This window comes from Hemibagrus wyckioides, linkage group LG24 (assembly GCF_019097595.1).
Source record: "Hemibagrus wyckioides isolate EC202008001 linkage group LG24, SWU_Hwy_1.0, whole genome shotgun sequence".
Classification (NCBI taxonomy): Eukaryota; Metazoa; Chordata; class Actinopteri; order Siluriformes; family Bagridae; genus Hemibagrus; species Hemibagrus wyckioides.
In genome coordinates this window covers 8,221,220-8,237,287 of record NC_080733.1, presented here as the reverse complement: position 1 = coordinate 8,237,287, position 16,068 = coordinate 8,221,220, and the positions used below count along the sequence as shown (strand labels likewise).

At 39.6% G+C, this 16,068-nt stretch overlaps 1 protein-coding gene across 1 annotated transcript; it reads left to right on the top strand.

Moving 5' to 3' along the window:
- Positions 1–678: 678 nt before the first annotated feature.
- Positions 679–6,393, top strand: LOC131345356 (tropomyosin Por p 1.0101-like). The gene is made up of 12 exons (XM_058378204.1): positions 679–1,062; positions 1,326–1,442; positions 1,613–1,672; positions 1,917–2,139; positions 2,411–2,516; positions 2,993–3,194; positions 3,302–3,376; positions 3,464–3,622; positions 4,651–4,716; positions 4,827–4,883; positions 5,145–5,413; positions 6,292–6,393. Exons 1-9 carry the CDS (start codon positions 679–681, stop codon positions 4,684–4,686), a joined length of 1,362 nt encoding a protein of 453 aa, XP_058234187.1. The 3' UTR covers positions 4,687–4,716; positions 4,827–4,883; positions 5,145–5,413; positions 6,292–6,393.
- The last annotated feature ends 9,675 nt before the right edge of the window (positions 6,394–16,068 follow it).

The window sequence follows — 16,068 nt, the reverse complement described above, 5'->3', positions numbered from 1 at the left end:
ACATGATGACTGACCAGCAACTTTCTTCCTTTTGTGTGACTGAATGAAGTTATAGACTGAAATAATAACAGTCTACCCTGGATCTTAATGTTTTGTGTTTCTTTCTTGAACATTCATGAACATTTGCACCTTCTGAAATAGTTGTGTACGAGTCTCTCAGTTGACCTAAGTGTGAAAAGATGGACCTAAAAATTATATAGTCACCGCTGAAAAGGGGTCAAAATATGTAGCAAAAATTAAATAACAAAATGTGCAGATTTGTAAGAACAGTGGTCAGTTTTACTGCTCATGACAAACAGGGGACAGATGAAAAACAAAGCAGTAATCATTGGTAAACATAGTAAATTGTAACTATAAAGTGTAATGTGTGTTCATTCCTTCATTTTTATGTTTGTTTATTGCTGCAACAAGCTGTTATAAACTTCGTTAGAAAAACTGACCTAGCTAGTTAGCAGCTTAGCCGCTTTTTGTCTCGACATGGCAGACATGAGTGATTTAAGGGTTTGGTGTTGAAGTGTTTTAATGTTCTTGTCAGGTCAGGTCTCTATAGTAACACATTCGAATTTATTACGCAACAGAACAGAACCTTAGAACAGAACCTTACGTCAGAGTATCAACGCGTCAGTATTAGCTGTTCATTTTCAAAGAGAAGCTACGATGAGTGGACTTCATGCGAAAATGTCGAAAAAAACTTTGCAAGAGTTTTTGGACACGTCTATCCCGGACGGTAAAAAGGGCGTCCTGGACCTCAAAGCTCTACGAGGTCTACTGCTTGAATTAATAAACCGGCGTGGTGCTGAGATGGAGAGAGCGGGCAGCGGGGTGACAGCGGCCAGGATGGAGAGCGAGGGCAGCGGGAAGAGAGGGGACAGGATGGAGACCGCGGACAGGATGGAGAGAGCGGACAGGATGGAGAGAGCGGACAGGATGGAGACCGCGGACAGGATGGAGACCGTGGACAGGAGAGAGACAGCGGACGTCGGCCGGGATGAAGATGAGTCGCAGCCGCTGAGCCTCTCCATCTCGGACACGAGCAAGCAGTTGGAGAAGGCAGTGTCCAAGGTAAGACCCCATTCTCTAGCCATTCTTCTAACATCTGGACATCCTTTTATTGTTCAGCAGAAATCTAATACTACACAAATACCTGTAATGTTTTCTACCCCGTTTTACATGTTGTTTAAATTAGCCTCCACATTAAACTTTACTATTTTACTGTTAGTCACTGTGATGTTGAAATGTATAACATTCTGTCTGAGAAATCTTAGTGTAGAAACTTAAACTGAAACCTTAATAAGTATCTGAAGGCCCATATTTTCCATTCTCAGTCTACAAGTCTGATGCAAAAATCAGGAAGAGAAGAGAATAAAGAGAATCAGGAGCTCAAGGAGGACATAAACATGCTGAAGAAAGAAATGGAGACACTCCAAAATCAGCTTAATCAGGTGAGCACATACATATACTTCACTTCTTTTTATCGAATACATTCCACATAGTCAAAGTGAGAACATCAGTTCATACTGAAGTCTGTTCATTTACACAGAGTGTAACACAGGTGACAGAAAACAGTAAAATGCAACAAAAGCTGAACCTGTTCATTATCTTGTTTATGCAGTGTGTGACTATGGAAGACATGCGAGCGGCTCTCGTCATCGAGAGACAAAACATGTTGAAGGTAAGATGATGGATTAGCACTGTGTGCAATTTGTGCAGTTTGAATAACTCGTACTTTATAAAACCCTGCTTAATTAAAACAGATTGAATAGAATGTGATAATTTACCGAAATGAACACAACATACCAGCCGAGATGTTTAGCAAACAAATGCTAGATTTGATTGCATTGCATGTAGTCTTAATTTAGAGAATCGTGTCCTCTCAAGATGACATAATGGTGGATATATGATCCATTTCCATACAGGAACTGAAAGACAGCATCACTGACACCGGGTTCTCAGATACAAGTAGAGGGATTAATGTCTCTCCTACCCTAAGAGACTCTTTGACAAACGTATCTGATGGAGCCCTGTCCCAGGTCTACAGTGGGGTTGAGCAGGACCCAGAGTCACCCAAAGCTCTGCTGGACGTAGTTCAACTAAAGGAGACGCAGAAGAGCCTGGAGGCTCGTGTGGTGCGCCTGGAAGGTGACATGCTTATGCAACTACTGAGGCCAAAAATGGCAGCATATTGGCATATAACTGTATAATATGAATTTCATAAACTACAGTTTGACAACTATGTTTAAAAGACTAATTACAGAGAGTCTTATAGATTAAAACATTAAAACAACACAATTCATATACTGTGATTTGTCTGATATTTAAGCCCCTTTTCCTGCTGTGCATATGTAGCTGGTCCAAATCTGGGTATTGGAAGCATGTATTAATTGTTCTGTATTTGAATTTTTTTGCTTAGGAGAAATAGAAAATATGCTGGAGGAGTTTCAGGTGACAGTCAGCCAGGGCAGAGACAATATCAGTGGATCGGAGCAGCAGCCTCATCTGCAAACAGCTGACCTCAGGTAAATTCCATTCTCAGGCTACAGGAAGCAACAGTGGGAACAGTTGTAGATCCTTCTCTTACTCGGAAATGTTAACATTTACATTTTCTATCTAAGAATCTGAGGAAGTATTTTTATATAGATGCAAATTAAAATATTAGCTAGTTGTACAATACATGTGTACTTGTAACCTTTAACTCTGTGTAATCTGTGTAATCAATGCCACAACTGTCTGTGGGTGGGATTATACACCAGTCTTTCTAACCATAATGAACCTTCCAAGAGAAGTATTTAAAAAATACTTGAAAATCTGAACAGGTAGTAAAAAAACAGTTGTAGAATGGTTAGCAAAGTTACATTAATGTTAAGAAAAATATGTATGTATGTAAAAACCTGAGCTGATAGTAAAAAAAACAATTGTAGAATCCTCCGTTCCACAATTGTCTACTAAATACATCCTCACAATCTTTCTTACACTGTAATATACACTTTGACAGGAATGAAGTGCAGAGCCTGCATGAGGAGCTCCAAAATGTGAAGCAGGAAATGCTGGCACTCAGCGAACAGAAGGAAAGCTCAGAGAAGGAAATGCAGGATGCACAGGAGGCTGTTCTGAAACTACAGGCTGAATGTGAGAAGCTCCACAGAACCACCAACAAGCTGCTGAAGCATCAGAAGCAGGGACAAAGTCAAACCCAGGTAAGGAATACTGAGTTTGTATTAGTCACGGAAAATACGGCACTGGCATTAGAGTACCACTATTATACACACAGAAAAATACATGTAATAATATGCTTGTCTCTCAGGAGCTGTACAAGATTATGAAGGAGCGGGATGAGAAGATGGCAGACAAGGAGATCACAAAAATTGTTGAAGACATTGTGAGTGTCCTAAATTGTAACACATTATCAAATACAAAGTCCATCCAATGTCACTTTCAGTGGGTGAAATTTTTCTCCCTCATTCAGAGAGCGGACATGCAGACACTGGAGAACAAGGTCCTCCTGCATGATACAGCAGCAGCCAAGCTGAAGAAGAAGTTACGGGATCTTTACTGCAACTTCTGTGACTATAAGGAGACCTGTCAAAATGCCAATGAGAAGATTTTCCAGGATCTAGACTGCAAGGTAAACAGAGCAGATCTGTGACTTAACATGAAAAACCTTTTTTTGTTGGGCCTGAGGAAGAACAGGTTGCTAAGATATAATTGTACAGGTTTACCGTTCCTGTCAAAATTGTTTAGTGATTGCTTGGTCTAGCACATTTGATTTCAGTCAATAAGTCCGCTGTAAGGTAAATCATATGCTAGAGCGAAAAGAACACTAAATGTTCTTAAGGAGAAGCGACACATAATACGGTATTCTGAAAAATCAGAAAGATGAGTTAATCTTTTAAAGTTAAGACAAGGCTCCGATGAACTCTGAATATACATCTGATTGTAATGTTTTGTGTCTCTGGTTTCAGGTGGACCGCACTGACATGGATCATCTGAGGAAGCAGCTAGAGGTTTTCAGGTTGAGAATCCTCATGCTACACGGCCAACCCTCAGATGATGCTGCTGTCTTCAAGAAGTGAGTGATGCAAACAGTGTCAGTGTGTTTCAGTGTAAAACTCCTTTATAGCTTCTCCCTCTTTAGCCACACTCTAAAAGATGCTTCTATATTATGATGCTTTTCTTTTTAATTAAAGCTCCATGCTTCCTGCTCACATGTACATTATGTGCTTGCCCCATTTAAAGCCAGCATAGTTTCACCTATGCCATTGTGTTCACCGTTTTCTGGTTAAACTATGTGATTGCAGGCCAAATTTAGTACCTAATAACGACCAATAAACTGTCCAACCCTTTTTCAACTGTACTTTTGGATCCTACATTTTCAGAGATACAGCTTTGGTGATTAACAGCCATGTGCTGCTGTTGCAGGGACATTTTCATTTTATTTGTCTATGGCATATGATGAATTCCACAGTAGATTTTGAGACTGATTGGTTCTGCCCTGTTACTTTGTTGTTGTTTCTTTGTAGATAAAATCTATTTGCAGAATGTAGTACATAAAAATACAGCAGCCAGTGTTTTGACTTGTCAAGTGTTTTGACAGTGTTTTGACTTCTACCATGTCTTCACATTAATGTATTTTTTTCTCCCTCTTCCTAACAGAGAGTGTTTGACAAAGTTCAACTGCCTCTCCTGTGATCGTCCTGTCAGCATGAGTACTCCTGGACCGTATGTTTGCATCTTGAGCTTTAAATCCATTTTAATGTATTCTACATGACTGAGTACTATAAATTAACTCTGTCCTGTGCTTCTTTTTCTTTTTTTCTGGATGCTCTCAGATCCATTCCGGTATTGCCTAAGCCTCCAAGTGTCCCCGCTCCAAAGTGCAACAGGAGGTAAAGCTCATTTTTGTCAGTAGTTTGTATCATGGCTATAATAATAACATGTATAGGTGGAAAGTATTGTAACAAGAACAGTAACTATAGGAAACAATGAGTAACACAAGTGTCTTGTTTTACCCTTATTCTGCTTAGTTTTACTTCTTTTAAGGAAATCATAAATCGTAATTTCCTTATATTCCTAAGACCATAACCCACCTTCAGTTCACCTACACTTTATGCTTCCGTAGTTAAACATCAGCCTTTTTACTTCTCCAGGGTGAGGCAGTGGACTAACTTGGACAAGTCCGATGAGAGATCGTCTACAGAGGGGAGCGTGGAGCAAACCAGGGAGGAAGAGAGCTGTGGTTCTGATGAGCGAGTCCACAAGGAAGTGAGACTGACCGTCACCCCCCCCAAAGAAGGCAAGAACAGTAAACAGGAGGACAAGGTCAACCACAGTCAGCTGCTGACATCTAAAAGAAAAACGACTAAACGGCTGCTGCCATTACGAGAGCAGCTTCCCAAGATGGAGCTGCGTTGCACTGGTACGTCCCAGACACTCACCAACTTGCAAATTTCAGTTTGGAACAAGGGTAAAATGCAAAAAACGTTTTTAATATTATTAATCAGTTATCTGAAAACTCCTCATTGTAGTGATCTATTGAAAAATTGTTTAGCTAGCATTAGAAAGAAAACATAAGCAGCAGCAGAGGGATTTGTCCAGAAGGGACTTAAAATGGCAGTACAAATGCTAAAGCCATCACAGACAAGATGAAGAGTTTTTATTGCTCCCGATGACCAACGATTTTCACTTGTGGAGGCTCAGAGACTCCATCCAGCTCTTTGAGCATTTAGAGTTCTGTTATGGTCTCCCATGTCACTGCTACTTTTCTAATGTTGCTTTGTTGGCTCTGTGCAATATTGTGATGACTCTCATACCTGATCAAAGCTCACACTATGGCTAAGACTGTGGAGGAATGTGATGTTGCTAGCTGTGTAGCACATAATTTACAGCTAGTTGTGAACTAGCTTTAAGTGTACTGAGCTAGCAAAGCAACTCTGTGTGTGTGTGCATGTGTGTGTGTGTGTGCACATTGGGAAAAATCTAGTTTGGTACCAATGCAAAATGATTCAGAGAACAACAGAAACTACTGCTACAAATTCGGAGCTCACAGTCCCTGTCTTTCGACCGATACAAGACATGCGATTTTTAGATTAAGTAGGATTCCTGTTACCTAATCAAAGTGATGTAAAAATACATTGAGCAAAACCTTCTTGCATGTGTGTTATATCCTGCATATTCATCAGTGACACAAAAAATGAATAATACATTGGACTCTCACACACGACAGATCTACTCTAGCAATCAAGTTAGATTTGGTTTTCTTTGATGTTTTGAACTTTTGTGTTTTTATCACTATAGACTACAGTAAACAGGAGGACAAGGTCAACCACAGTCAGCTGCTGACATCTAGCAGAAAAACGACTAAACGGCTGCTGCCATTACGAGAGCAGCTTCCCAAGATGGAGCTGCGTTGCACTGGTACGTCCCAGACACTCACCAACTTGCAAATTTCAGTTTGGAACAAGGGTAAAATGCAAAAAACGTTTTTAATATTATTAATCAGTTATCTGAAAACTCCTCATTGTAGTGATCTATTGAAAAATTGTTTAGCTAGCATTAGAAAGAAAACATAAGCAGCAGCAGATGGATTTGTCCAGAAGGGACTTAAAATGGCAGTACAAATGCTAAAGCCATCACAGACAAGATGAAGAGTTTTTATTGCTCCCGATGACCAACGATTTTCACTTGTGGAGGCTCAGAGACTCCATCCAGCTCTTTGAGCATTTAGAGTTCTGTTATGGTCTCCCATGTCACTGCTACTTTTTTAATGTTGCTTTGTTGGCTCTGTGCAATATTGTGATGACTCTCATACCTGATCAAAGCTCACACTATGGCTAAGACTGTGGAGGAATGTGATGTTGCTAGCTGTGTAGCACATAATTTACAGCTAGTTGTGAACTAGCTTTAAGTGTACTGAGCTAGCAAAGCAACTCTGTGTGTGTGTGCGTGTGTGTGTGTGTGTGCACATTGGGAAAAATCTAGTTTAGAAATCTAAGGTTAAAAAATGAAATGGAAAGAAACTTCCCTTGTTTTAAATACCAACTATGTTTACAATAATTGTCATGTCTGATTTACCTGTGTCATGGCTATGTAAAATTAATCACTGACTTCTAAACTTTTTAGATATGGAGTATAATCTTTAAAATAAAAAGAAAAGTACATAATTGGTTATTATTAATATCCGGTATCTGCTACAAGAAGGCGCTAATTGTTGATTATATTATATATCATCCCAATATCCACACATCCCTAATATAAATAATAATAAAATAAGTATAATAAAAGTGATCAGATACATAGAATAGAACTGATTAAGGAGGACATCAAATAAAAAGTAAGGAATTAGAATAAAAAATGGGTGTCTACATTGAGGTTTACAGAACCTAATTGGTAAAGTGTTGTTAAAATGTCATTGTGTGCTCAAAAACACATTGCTGTAATGATCACTGACCCTCTGACATTGTATCTCTCAATTCCAGGTACAGGCATAAAGAAGGAAAAGCAATGGTACCCTAAGGAATCCTTGCCAGAGAATCTACGTTCCCGACAGAAATAATTCAATGAAAGAATAAACACTTTGAAATAATTGTAATGTCAGCTTCTGTTCTGTTTTACCCTCTAAATTGTCAGGGGTGATGAGAGACACTTAAACAACAAATGCCACAATGTCATGAGGAAACAAAACATCTTAGTCTCTATTTATACAAGGAAATCCAGTGTCCCTTTCCTCCATGACAGACTGACAGCTGGTCTCTGGGTCACTATTCAGTATAAATAGTACCATAGGGTGTGTACTGGTCAGAATGTTGCATTATCGATTGATAAGTAAACAAAAGACCTTGACCTGAGTTTAGCCACAAGGTCAGCCAATATGACCAGCAATGCAAGAAAACTGCACACGGTGTCATCCCACTTTTTGCGAAGGTTATTTAAAGCAAAAAGGCAGGCTTTAGAGATATCCATTCGAGTTTTTCATCCTCTCTGAGAGAATGGGAATCAGGCACAGCACCAGGTCCAGTCAGTCCAGAGCCAAACACAAAGACACAGGTGAATGACAGGGACTATCCTAAGTTACAGTGCAAGCCATGACCTTGCTATCCTGGGGCCAATAGTAGGACTCCAACGTCTAGCTTATGAATTCTGTTAACTTTGATCAGCATCAGCAATAAAGGTACAAAGGTGCACAGTGCATGGTGGACTAGTGCACTTTGTCCCAGTGGCCTGTCCTTAGATGAGTTTCACTTGCATATGTCTGGGGTGATTTAATGAATAATCTTTGTAAGTCCTGTGGCAGCATGGCATTGATTTTATCTGATAACTTTAGCTCATGGAAAAGGAGGGCTTTTACAAACCAGCCCTGTAGAGCCATACAGGTACCAGCCTCCTTGTTCTAAACAGGTTTGTTGAGTAAAATCCTGTGTTTTAAACTGTGGGACATACTTACATTTTGGACCCTTATAAGGCGGAAGACGAGCATGCCACCTCGTCTGCCAGGTCAATATCAACTTAAAAATCTTGCAGATGTAGCAGTAGACCTAGCATCCTCACACACAGCAGACAACAAACATAAAGGGAGAACTCAGCCCACAAGGAGATTGCAAGGTGAGTGTGCTCCTGGAAGTGAAGACTCGGTAGGTTTTGATGGGACTCGCTCACCAGATTTGGATATCTGGATCCTTCACTTTCTTGGAAAGAATCAGCATACACACAGAAAAGCACCCAAGATGTTTGTACTACCTGTGACTTTTAGGGGGGTTTAGTTAGAACATTACATGCGGCATCATATCTTTAGAATACCAAGGTTTTCTTTTAAGTGTTTTCAATCCTTTGTCTGTGGGCCGTATTTATTTTGTTTGTTTTTTTGGTAAAATGTAAAATCAAAAGCATAGTATTCATCAGTTTGTGCAGGATGATGATTTGGATGAATCAGAATAATGTTCTGTTCTGTAAATGATGCAGGTTAAAAAATAAATGTAAAAGAACATTTTAAATAGTTTCACACTGCGTAACAGCTTATGATAATGGGACATTTAAAAAATTACTTGAAATTTTTTAATAATACAGCCTCTTGTGTGCATGCTGAGACTTTCCATCAAAGTCAAGTTGGAAATCATCCAAAACTGGTGATCGACTCCTATCAAAATCTATCAAGTCTCCTCTTTCAGAAGCCATCAAGCAGAAGTCATGGCTGATTCTAATGGAAGCCAAGATCAACTGATTAAACTGCTGATATCAGGTGTGGCTCCGGCTTCATTGGTATGAAAACCTGATGATCAACAAGCTATAACCAACAGTTTAGAATACTTAACATAATTCAAAACAACTTCAAAACAAGCTGTCTGAGCAGTCTACTGGGCAGAAATGGTTCCTAAATGTCCTACATTTCCATGAGCCAAAGGTACTAGATATAATTAATGCCATTTAGGATTCTGAACATAACACATGCTATGTTCAATCACCCCAAAATGTAGACATATGCATCTGTCTGTAGTCCAGCATGTAATGTGCACCTATGCCCCTTTACTGCTGCCCTTTACTAGATTATGGAGTCCAACTCCAAGATGATAAGCTCATGGCTTCCACCGTAACTTATGATAGTACCAGTCAGTCATCTGTGTGTGTGCATTTGGCCATGGACTGACTGGATCCGGTGCCTGATATCCATTCTGTTAGAGAGCATGCACAATGGCAAACCCTACTGTTACTGTTATCAATCACCAAAGTGAGAGAACTGCCTGCTCAGTTTACATGCATTGGAGGCCAGATGGGCAGACCTTCTGACTAAACTCAGGTCAAGGTCACATTTTACTTTATCAACTAACCTCACCAAGTTAGTACACAGTCTGAGCCTGGTGGTGTAAAATGGCTAAAGATTAACTACTGAAGCATAAATTGAAAGTGGATTTTAAGGTTTTCTTAGAATAAAAATAACCAAACTCAATTGTATAAAGTTAAAATAAGACATAAGGGATCTCTTGCTAACATCTTGATGCCAGCAAAAGGGGGACCAGCACAATATTAGGCAGGTCATAATGTTATGCCTGACCGGTGTAAATTAAACGTGAAAACTTTCTTGCATTGACTGTTTGCTAGCATAATCAGGGGCGGACTTAACCAGTAAGCGAGGTAAGCAGCCGCTTAGGGCCCCGGAGAATTAGGGGGCCCCCGACCAATACCAAGTAGCCTATATAAATCGTATAGTACTTATTACTCTTCTATCATATATTGTATGGTCTGTCTATAACCATTAAGATTTTAACATTATTATTACATCTTTTCAAATGCGGGGGGCCCCCCCATGATTCATGAATAGTGGAATGTTCCTATCTTACTGCACATGCGCGAGATTCCCATACCTGGAATCACTTAGGGTCCCCAAATCAATAAGTCCGCCCCTGATTACCATAAAATCAAAGGTATTAATCTGTCTAAATTACATGTTTTGCTGATATTTCTATTTAAATTTATGATATAAAACTTTTCACCATTCAGCATTTCTACAGAAAAATCAGGATAAAATAAGTTTAAATATGGGTTGAATCTGATAATGTGCTACATGAAATTTTTATAGTGTGTAATTGCTTTGGTGTTTGGGGTTGTATTTACTTGTGTCTGATGTTTTAGCCGCTTTAGCCTGCATCTTGCTTGGTGCAGTGGTGGCTCAAGTGGTTAAGGCTCTGGGTTTGTGATTGGAGTATTGGGGTTCAAGCCCCAGCACCGCCAAGCTCCACTGTTGGGCAATTGAGCAAGGCCCTTTATCCTCTCAGCTCTAGGGGCACTGTAGCATAGCTGCCCCTGCACTCTGACCCCAACCTCCTCAGCTAGGATATGCAAAGAAAAGAAATCCGCTGTAATGTATGTGTGCTCTTTATTTTGTCTGCTCATGCATGTGCACTTCATGAGTGCTCAACTTTTAATATTACCTCAGAGTACTTGTTGATTTAGTACAATGGAGGAGAAATAGACTGCCTTGCACCACAAAAAAATCATTTTGATGCCATTTTAACTTGTAGCTTGCCTATTTTTTTTTAGCTTTGCCTAAAAGTATTGCTTAAGAACACAAGATAACTTGCTAAATTAGTAGCAGGGAGAAAAGAGAAACTCTCATGCACCACTAACGGAAAGTGAACTTTCGATGCCATTTTAACTCGCAGTTAGTGCCATTTCTTTATTATTTATTACTTATTATCTTTTAAAGTGCTAGTTGAGGTTGTTCCTCACCCATTGGATAGAGAAGAAACTAGCACTTTTAAAGACTATTATTGGATGGTACTGGCCATTGGTGTGCTGTTAATTGTGCAGTTCATGCTGATTATAGATTTCATGATTGTGAACAAGGATTTTTTTTCAACAAAAGTTGAAAATATGAAAAACAAGAAGCAATTGTCAATGAACCCTCATCTCAGACCTCTCTGATTATGGATGGAGAAAGACATGTTAAAGATGGTCTTGTCCAGTTGAACCTTTACAACTAACCACTAACAATCTTTATTTATCAAAAAAAATTTTTGTTAGCTTTAGTGTTTTAATAAGCATTGTTACTAATGCCTAATTAGATTACTTGAAGCATAAGGACAAGGTAACTATCTGTACACTGAGGTTAATAAACCTGTTTCTGGAGAGCATTTGAGCCTTTGTTCAAGAGATTTTGTGACAATTCAGACTAGGTTAAAGGCTGGTGGCATTGATAGGATCTAGAAATGTCCTTAAGGTAAGTAAACTGACCACAAACACACACAAGTTTCCAACTCTGCAGAAAGGTGGGATGGCCAGCACTCTGAATTGTCGTCATTGTTATCAATAATCAGCTCCACTGAGTACATTTAATTGATAGGCTTTTGAACTGGTACTGCCCTGCATCAGTAATTGTGTCTTTTATGGATCTTCAAACTTATTATGTAGAGTTCCTCAAGAGTTGATTTTTGGACCTTGTCATATATGTTATGTTTTGGTCATGAAAAGTAATCTACTCTGCATGTCTATGGGATGAAATAGTAAAATATCTGCAATTTCAATATTTGTTTCTCAAGATATCCACAAGACCTAGCTCATAAGGTTGTATATTACACTCTTTTTTATTTGGGAGAAGGGGGAATTTAAAATAGGTTGTCTGTCCATAAATGGGGACATAAAACAATTGAAATCTTCCCCTTATTGATAATATTCCAGAGCTATGCTGTTATTGCATTAAAAACTTTATCCACCCGTAATATCTTAAGTTTCTCATGTTCTGCATGTTTGCTTCAACGGACAGAGAATGTCTAGAGGATGCCCTGAACATTATAATATACATACACATTATTAAGACTGCCTCCATATATCATTATATGTCAATGTCCATCCACTTTAAAATAAACTATATAACTGCTTATTTATTACTAGACTGCTTTGAGTATTTCAGAAACTGTTGATCTCCTGAGAAAACATCCTGTGTGTGGAGAGTCTGCAGGCTAACACACCTTGTTAATGAAAGAGATCAGAAGAGAATGACCAGACATGTCTGACAGGAAGTCTAGAGTTACTTGTCAGAAAAGCACATCAGGTTCCACTAATGTCAGCCAAGAACACAATACTGTATAAGGTTTAGAAGCAAAATAATTTGACTTTTTTAATTCACACTTATTAGTGAATTCCACACTTCAGTGTTCTTTGTGGCTATTTATCAACCTCCAAAGTATATAAGAAGTAATTGAACAAAATGCTGCCTTTTGCATGTCCTAGTTATCATAAAATTCATATCACACTTGATTTTTTTTCAACAATATTTTTATTGATTTTTAAACAGAGACATGACATACAAGGTAAATGTGAGGTGTGCTTTTCAAGGTACACTTGTATTATCTTATTTATAAACCCCTAACACACACCCCTATACCCCCCACCACACCCAACTCCAAGCCAGCCTTACATGTCTAAAAATGGCTAAACACCAAGCATAATTGAAGAAAGAAAAGAGAAACAAAATATTTAAATACATTAAAAAAGAAAAAAACAACTGGAGCTGGAATTCTAGGTTATGTGCAAAGAATGAGAGGGAGAAAAGAAAAAGAAAGAAAAGAAATAAAAAGCCATACACCTGAGAAAACCAACCAATCAAATAAATAAAAGCTTTGAGTACACATCTGTATAAAATATCTGTTAAAGTAAACATCTGTATAAAATATAAAACATCTGTAAATAAATATAAGCTGTCTAAACTGTGAAAAGTTATTGCTTTAAAAAACGAAACAAAAGAAAAGGAAGAAGAAGAAAGTAGAAGAAGGTGAAGATTGATGCATATATTAATAAATAAATGAAACTTAAAGCTTAAAGGGTAAGTACCTGGTGGCTGGGCGGTGATGGGTTAGATGGGTTGTTTATTCAGGTTTGGTAAATAAGCAAGGCAGATGGGTCGTATTTAGGCGTTTAGGTTGGGGCAGGTTTGTGTGAGGCAAGGCTGGGAAGGGATAGGCCATGCATGAAAGAAGTTTTTAAGGCATTTTACTCCAAGATTTATGATACGTCAGCCTTAGCATGTCAAAAATAGGTAAACGGTGAAGAACTTCCCTGGCTATAGTTAGCTGTGACATGAATGAATCTGCGCAGGGGCCATGAATCTCCTTCTGTTCATAACATCTGCAATTAAGTCTCATTGGCTTTGTGAATTCTAATAATCAACTAATGATAATAAATTTATATACATCCACGTCGAGCAGAATGACAAGAAACTCTTGCATCTCTTTTAGACTGGATATTCATTCACTTGAGCATAGTAAATATTGGCTTGCTCGCTTCTGTAATTTACCATTTTATCAGGGCAAAGCCTGTTAAAGTAAGTGAGAGGAGATCCAAGCTGACTGACTTCAGGGGGAACAACGTCAGAGATGGTAAATGGTGTAATATCCACCTTCAGCCATGGATTATGTTTACCCAAGGTGCTGGTCAGAGCATCTGGATCTGGGATATACATGAGCTGTGTTTTACCTCCTGTGTTCCTATAAGCAATTGCTTTTGGCTGCAAGCAATGTCTGCATCACTAGCTATTAGGGTTTGTACATCATCAGGTTCATCATCATCATCATCAGTGCAACCTGCATGCCCTGGAACATAATCAAGATCCTCTACATTTATTGTCTTCATTGTGCTCTATTTCTGATTTCTCTGGCTGAGGAATCACAGCTTTGCTTAAACTGTAGACCAGTTTAGTGTGCATGTGTCAGCCGGGTGGTGATATGTGACACAACAGTTAAATTAAATTTGCAAAAAGCTTGTTTACAACCGACTACGTCACCTAGGGTATAAATGGAGACCCCAGGAACCCCCTACCAAAACAGGTTTGTTTTTCAAGGTGTGGAACAGTGGGGAAAACATCACCTGACAAATACTCAAATATACAATTTTTTATTACAATCAAGGGATACAGGAAAGAATAAAAAAGAACCAGAGTCCAAAGTCCCCAGATAGCAAATTGGATCTGGGCCAAGTCTGGCTGAGTTTCGGCTTTAAGTTTGGCCCAGATACCACATGGAATTACGGCCCAAAGCTGGCCCAAATGCGGTTTGCCAAAAGTCAACCAGACCAATGCTAGAAACAGACCAAAACTCAGCCACAACTCCACAATGTCACCAGAAATCAGCCAGAACTGACCCACCACAGTGCCAGAATCCACACGTGTCAGCCAGACAAGAGCCAAAATGCCACCACCTTTACCCCAGAACTCAGCCACAATTTATCCAGAAGGTCCACAAAACAGCCAGAACTGGACCAATATTATGCCAGAATCCCCAAAACTGAACCAGAAATTACCCGTATAATATTTATTAAGCAAGGTATAATAAAAGAATGAAACTACACAAATTCAAAGCAGAATGGTTTATTTAAATCAACATAAAAAATAAACAGTGGAAAAAAGATAAGAAACCAGTTAAATCAAAACAAATATTTACAATACAAAAATAACAAAAGACTACAGAAACATTACAGAAATGTTATGTTAAAGGTGTTGTTCTTTTTCTGCCACCCTCATGGTCACCAGCCAGATGAAACCACCTTTTAATAAATTTTTCAACCCCCAGCATGAAGGAGAATGAAGGAAAAAGCTTCCTTCACATCCACTCCACCCAGCAATCCTAGTTCAAGGACGAGTGTTTCCTTTGCGTCCAGACAGTGCAGTGATGGCACTGTTTATATGATGGCATGCCAGATGTGGCCCAGATCTTTCCATGCCAGATGTGGCCCGGTTATGGTTTGGTTTATGTGGCCCAGATCTTTCCATGCCAGATGTGGCCCGGTTATGGTTTGGTTCATGTGGCCTAGTTATGGTTTGGTTCATGTGACCCAGGTCTGTCCATGCCAGATGTGGCCCGGTTATGGTTTGGTTTATGTGGTCCAGACCTGTCCATGTCAGATGTGGCCCAGATCTGTCCATGCCAGATGTGGCCCGGTTATGGTTTGGTTTATGTGGTCCAGACCTGTCCATGTCAGATGTGGTCCAGACCTGTCCATGTCAGATGTGGCCCGGTTATGGTTTGGTTCATGTGGCCCAGATCTGTCCCTGCCAGATGTGGCCCCGTTATGGTTTGGTTTATGTGGTCCAGGTCTGTCCATGCCAGATGTGGCCCGGTTATGGTTTGATTTATGTGGCCCAGATCTGTCCCTGCCAGATGTGGCCCCATTATGGTTTGGTTTATGTGGTCCAGGTCTGTCCATGCCAGATGTGGTCCAGGTCTGTCCCTGCCAGATGTGGCCCCGTTATGGTTTGGTTTATGTGGTAGAGGGCTGTCCCTGCCAGATGTGGCCCGATTGTGATTGAGCTTATGTTGCCCATATGTTTTCTATGTGGTGTCTCACACTAATTCAGCTCTTTCAGAGTTTATTGCAATTTTGTGCATTCAAACTCACACCACATCACATGCTCCAACACTGACAGAAAACGTTTATTTCTGTTTTATTTTTTCTGAAAAGTAGTGATGGGCGGAGACGATACGCCGTGTCGAGCGCTTCAAACCACTGACGACAACCAACCGATCTTGTTCTTCGCTCTCATTGGCCGCCGCTCAACATGTGATCCCGATTCCTACGCTCTCATTGGCTCCT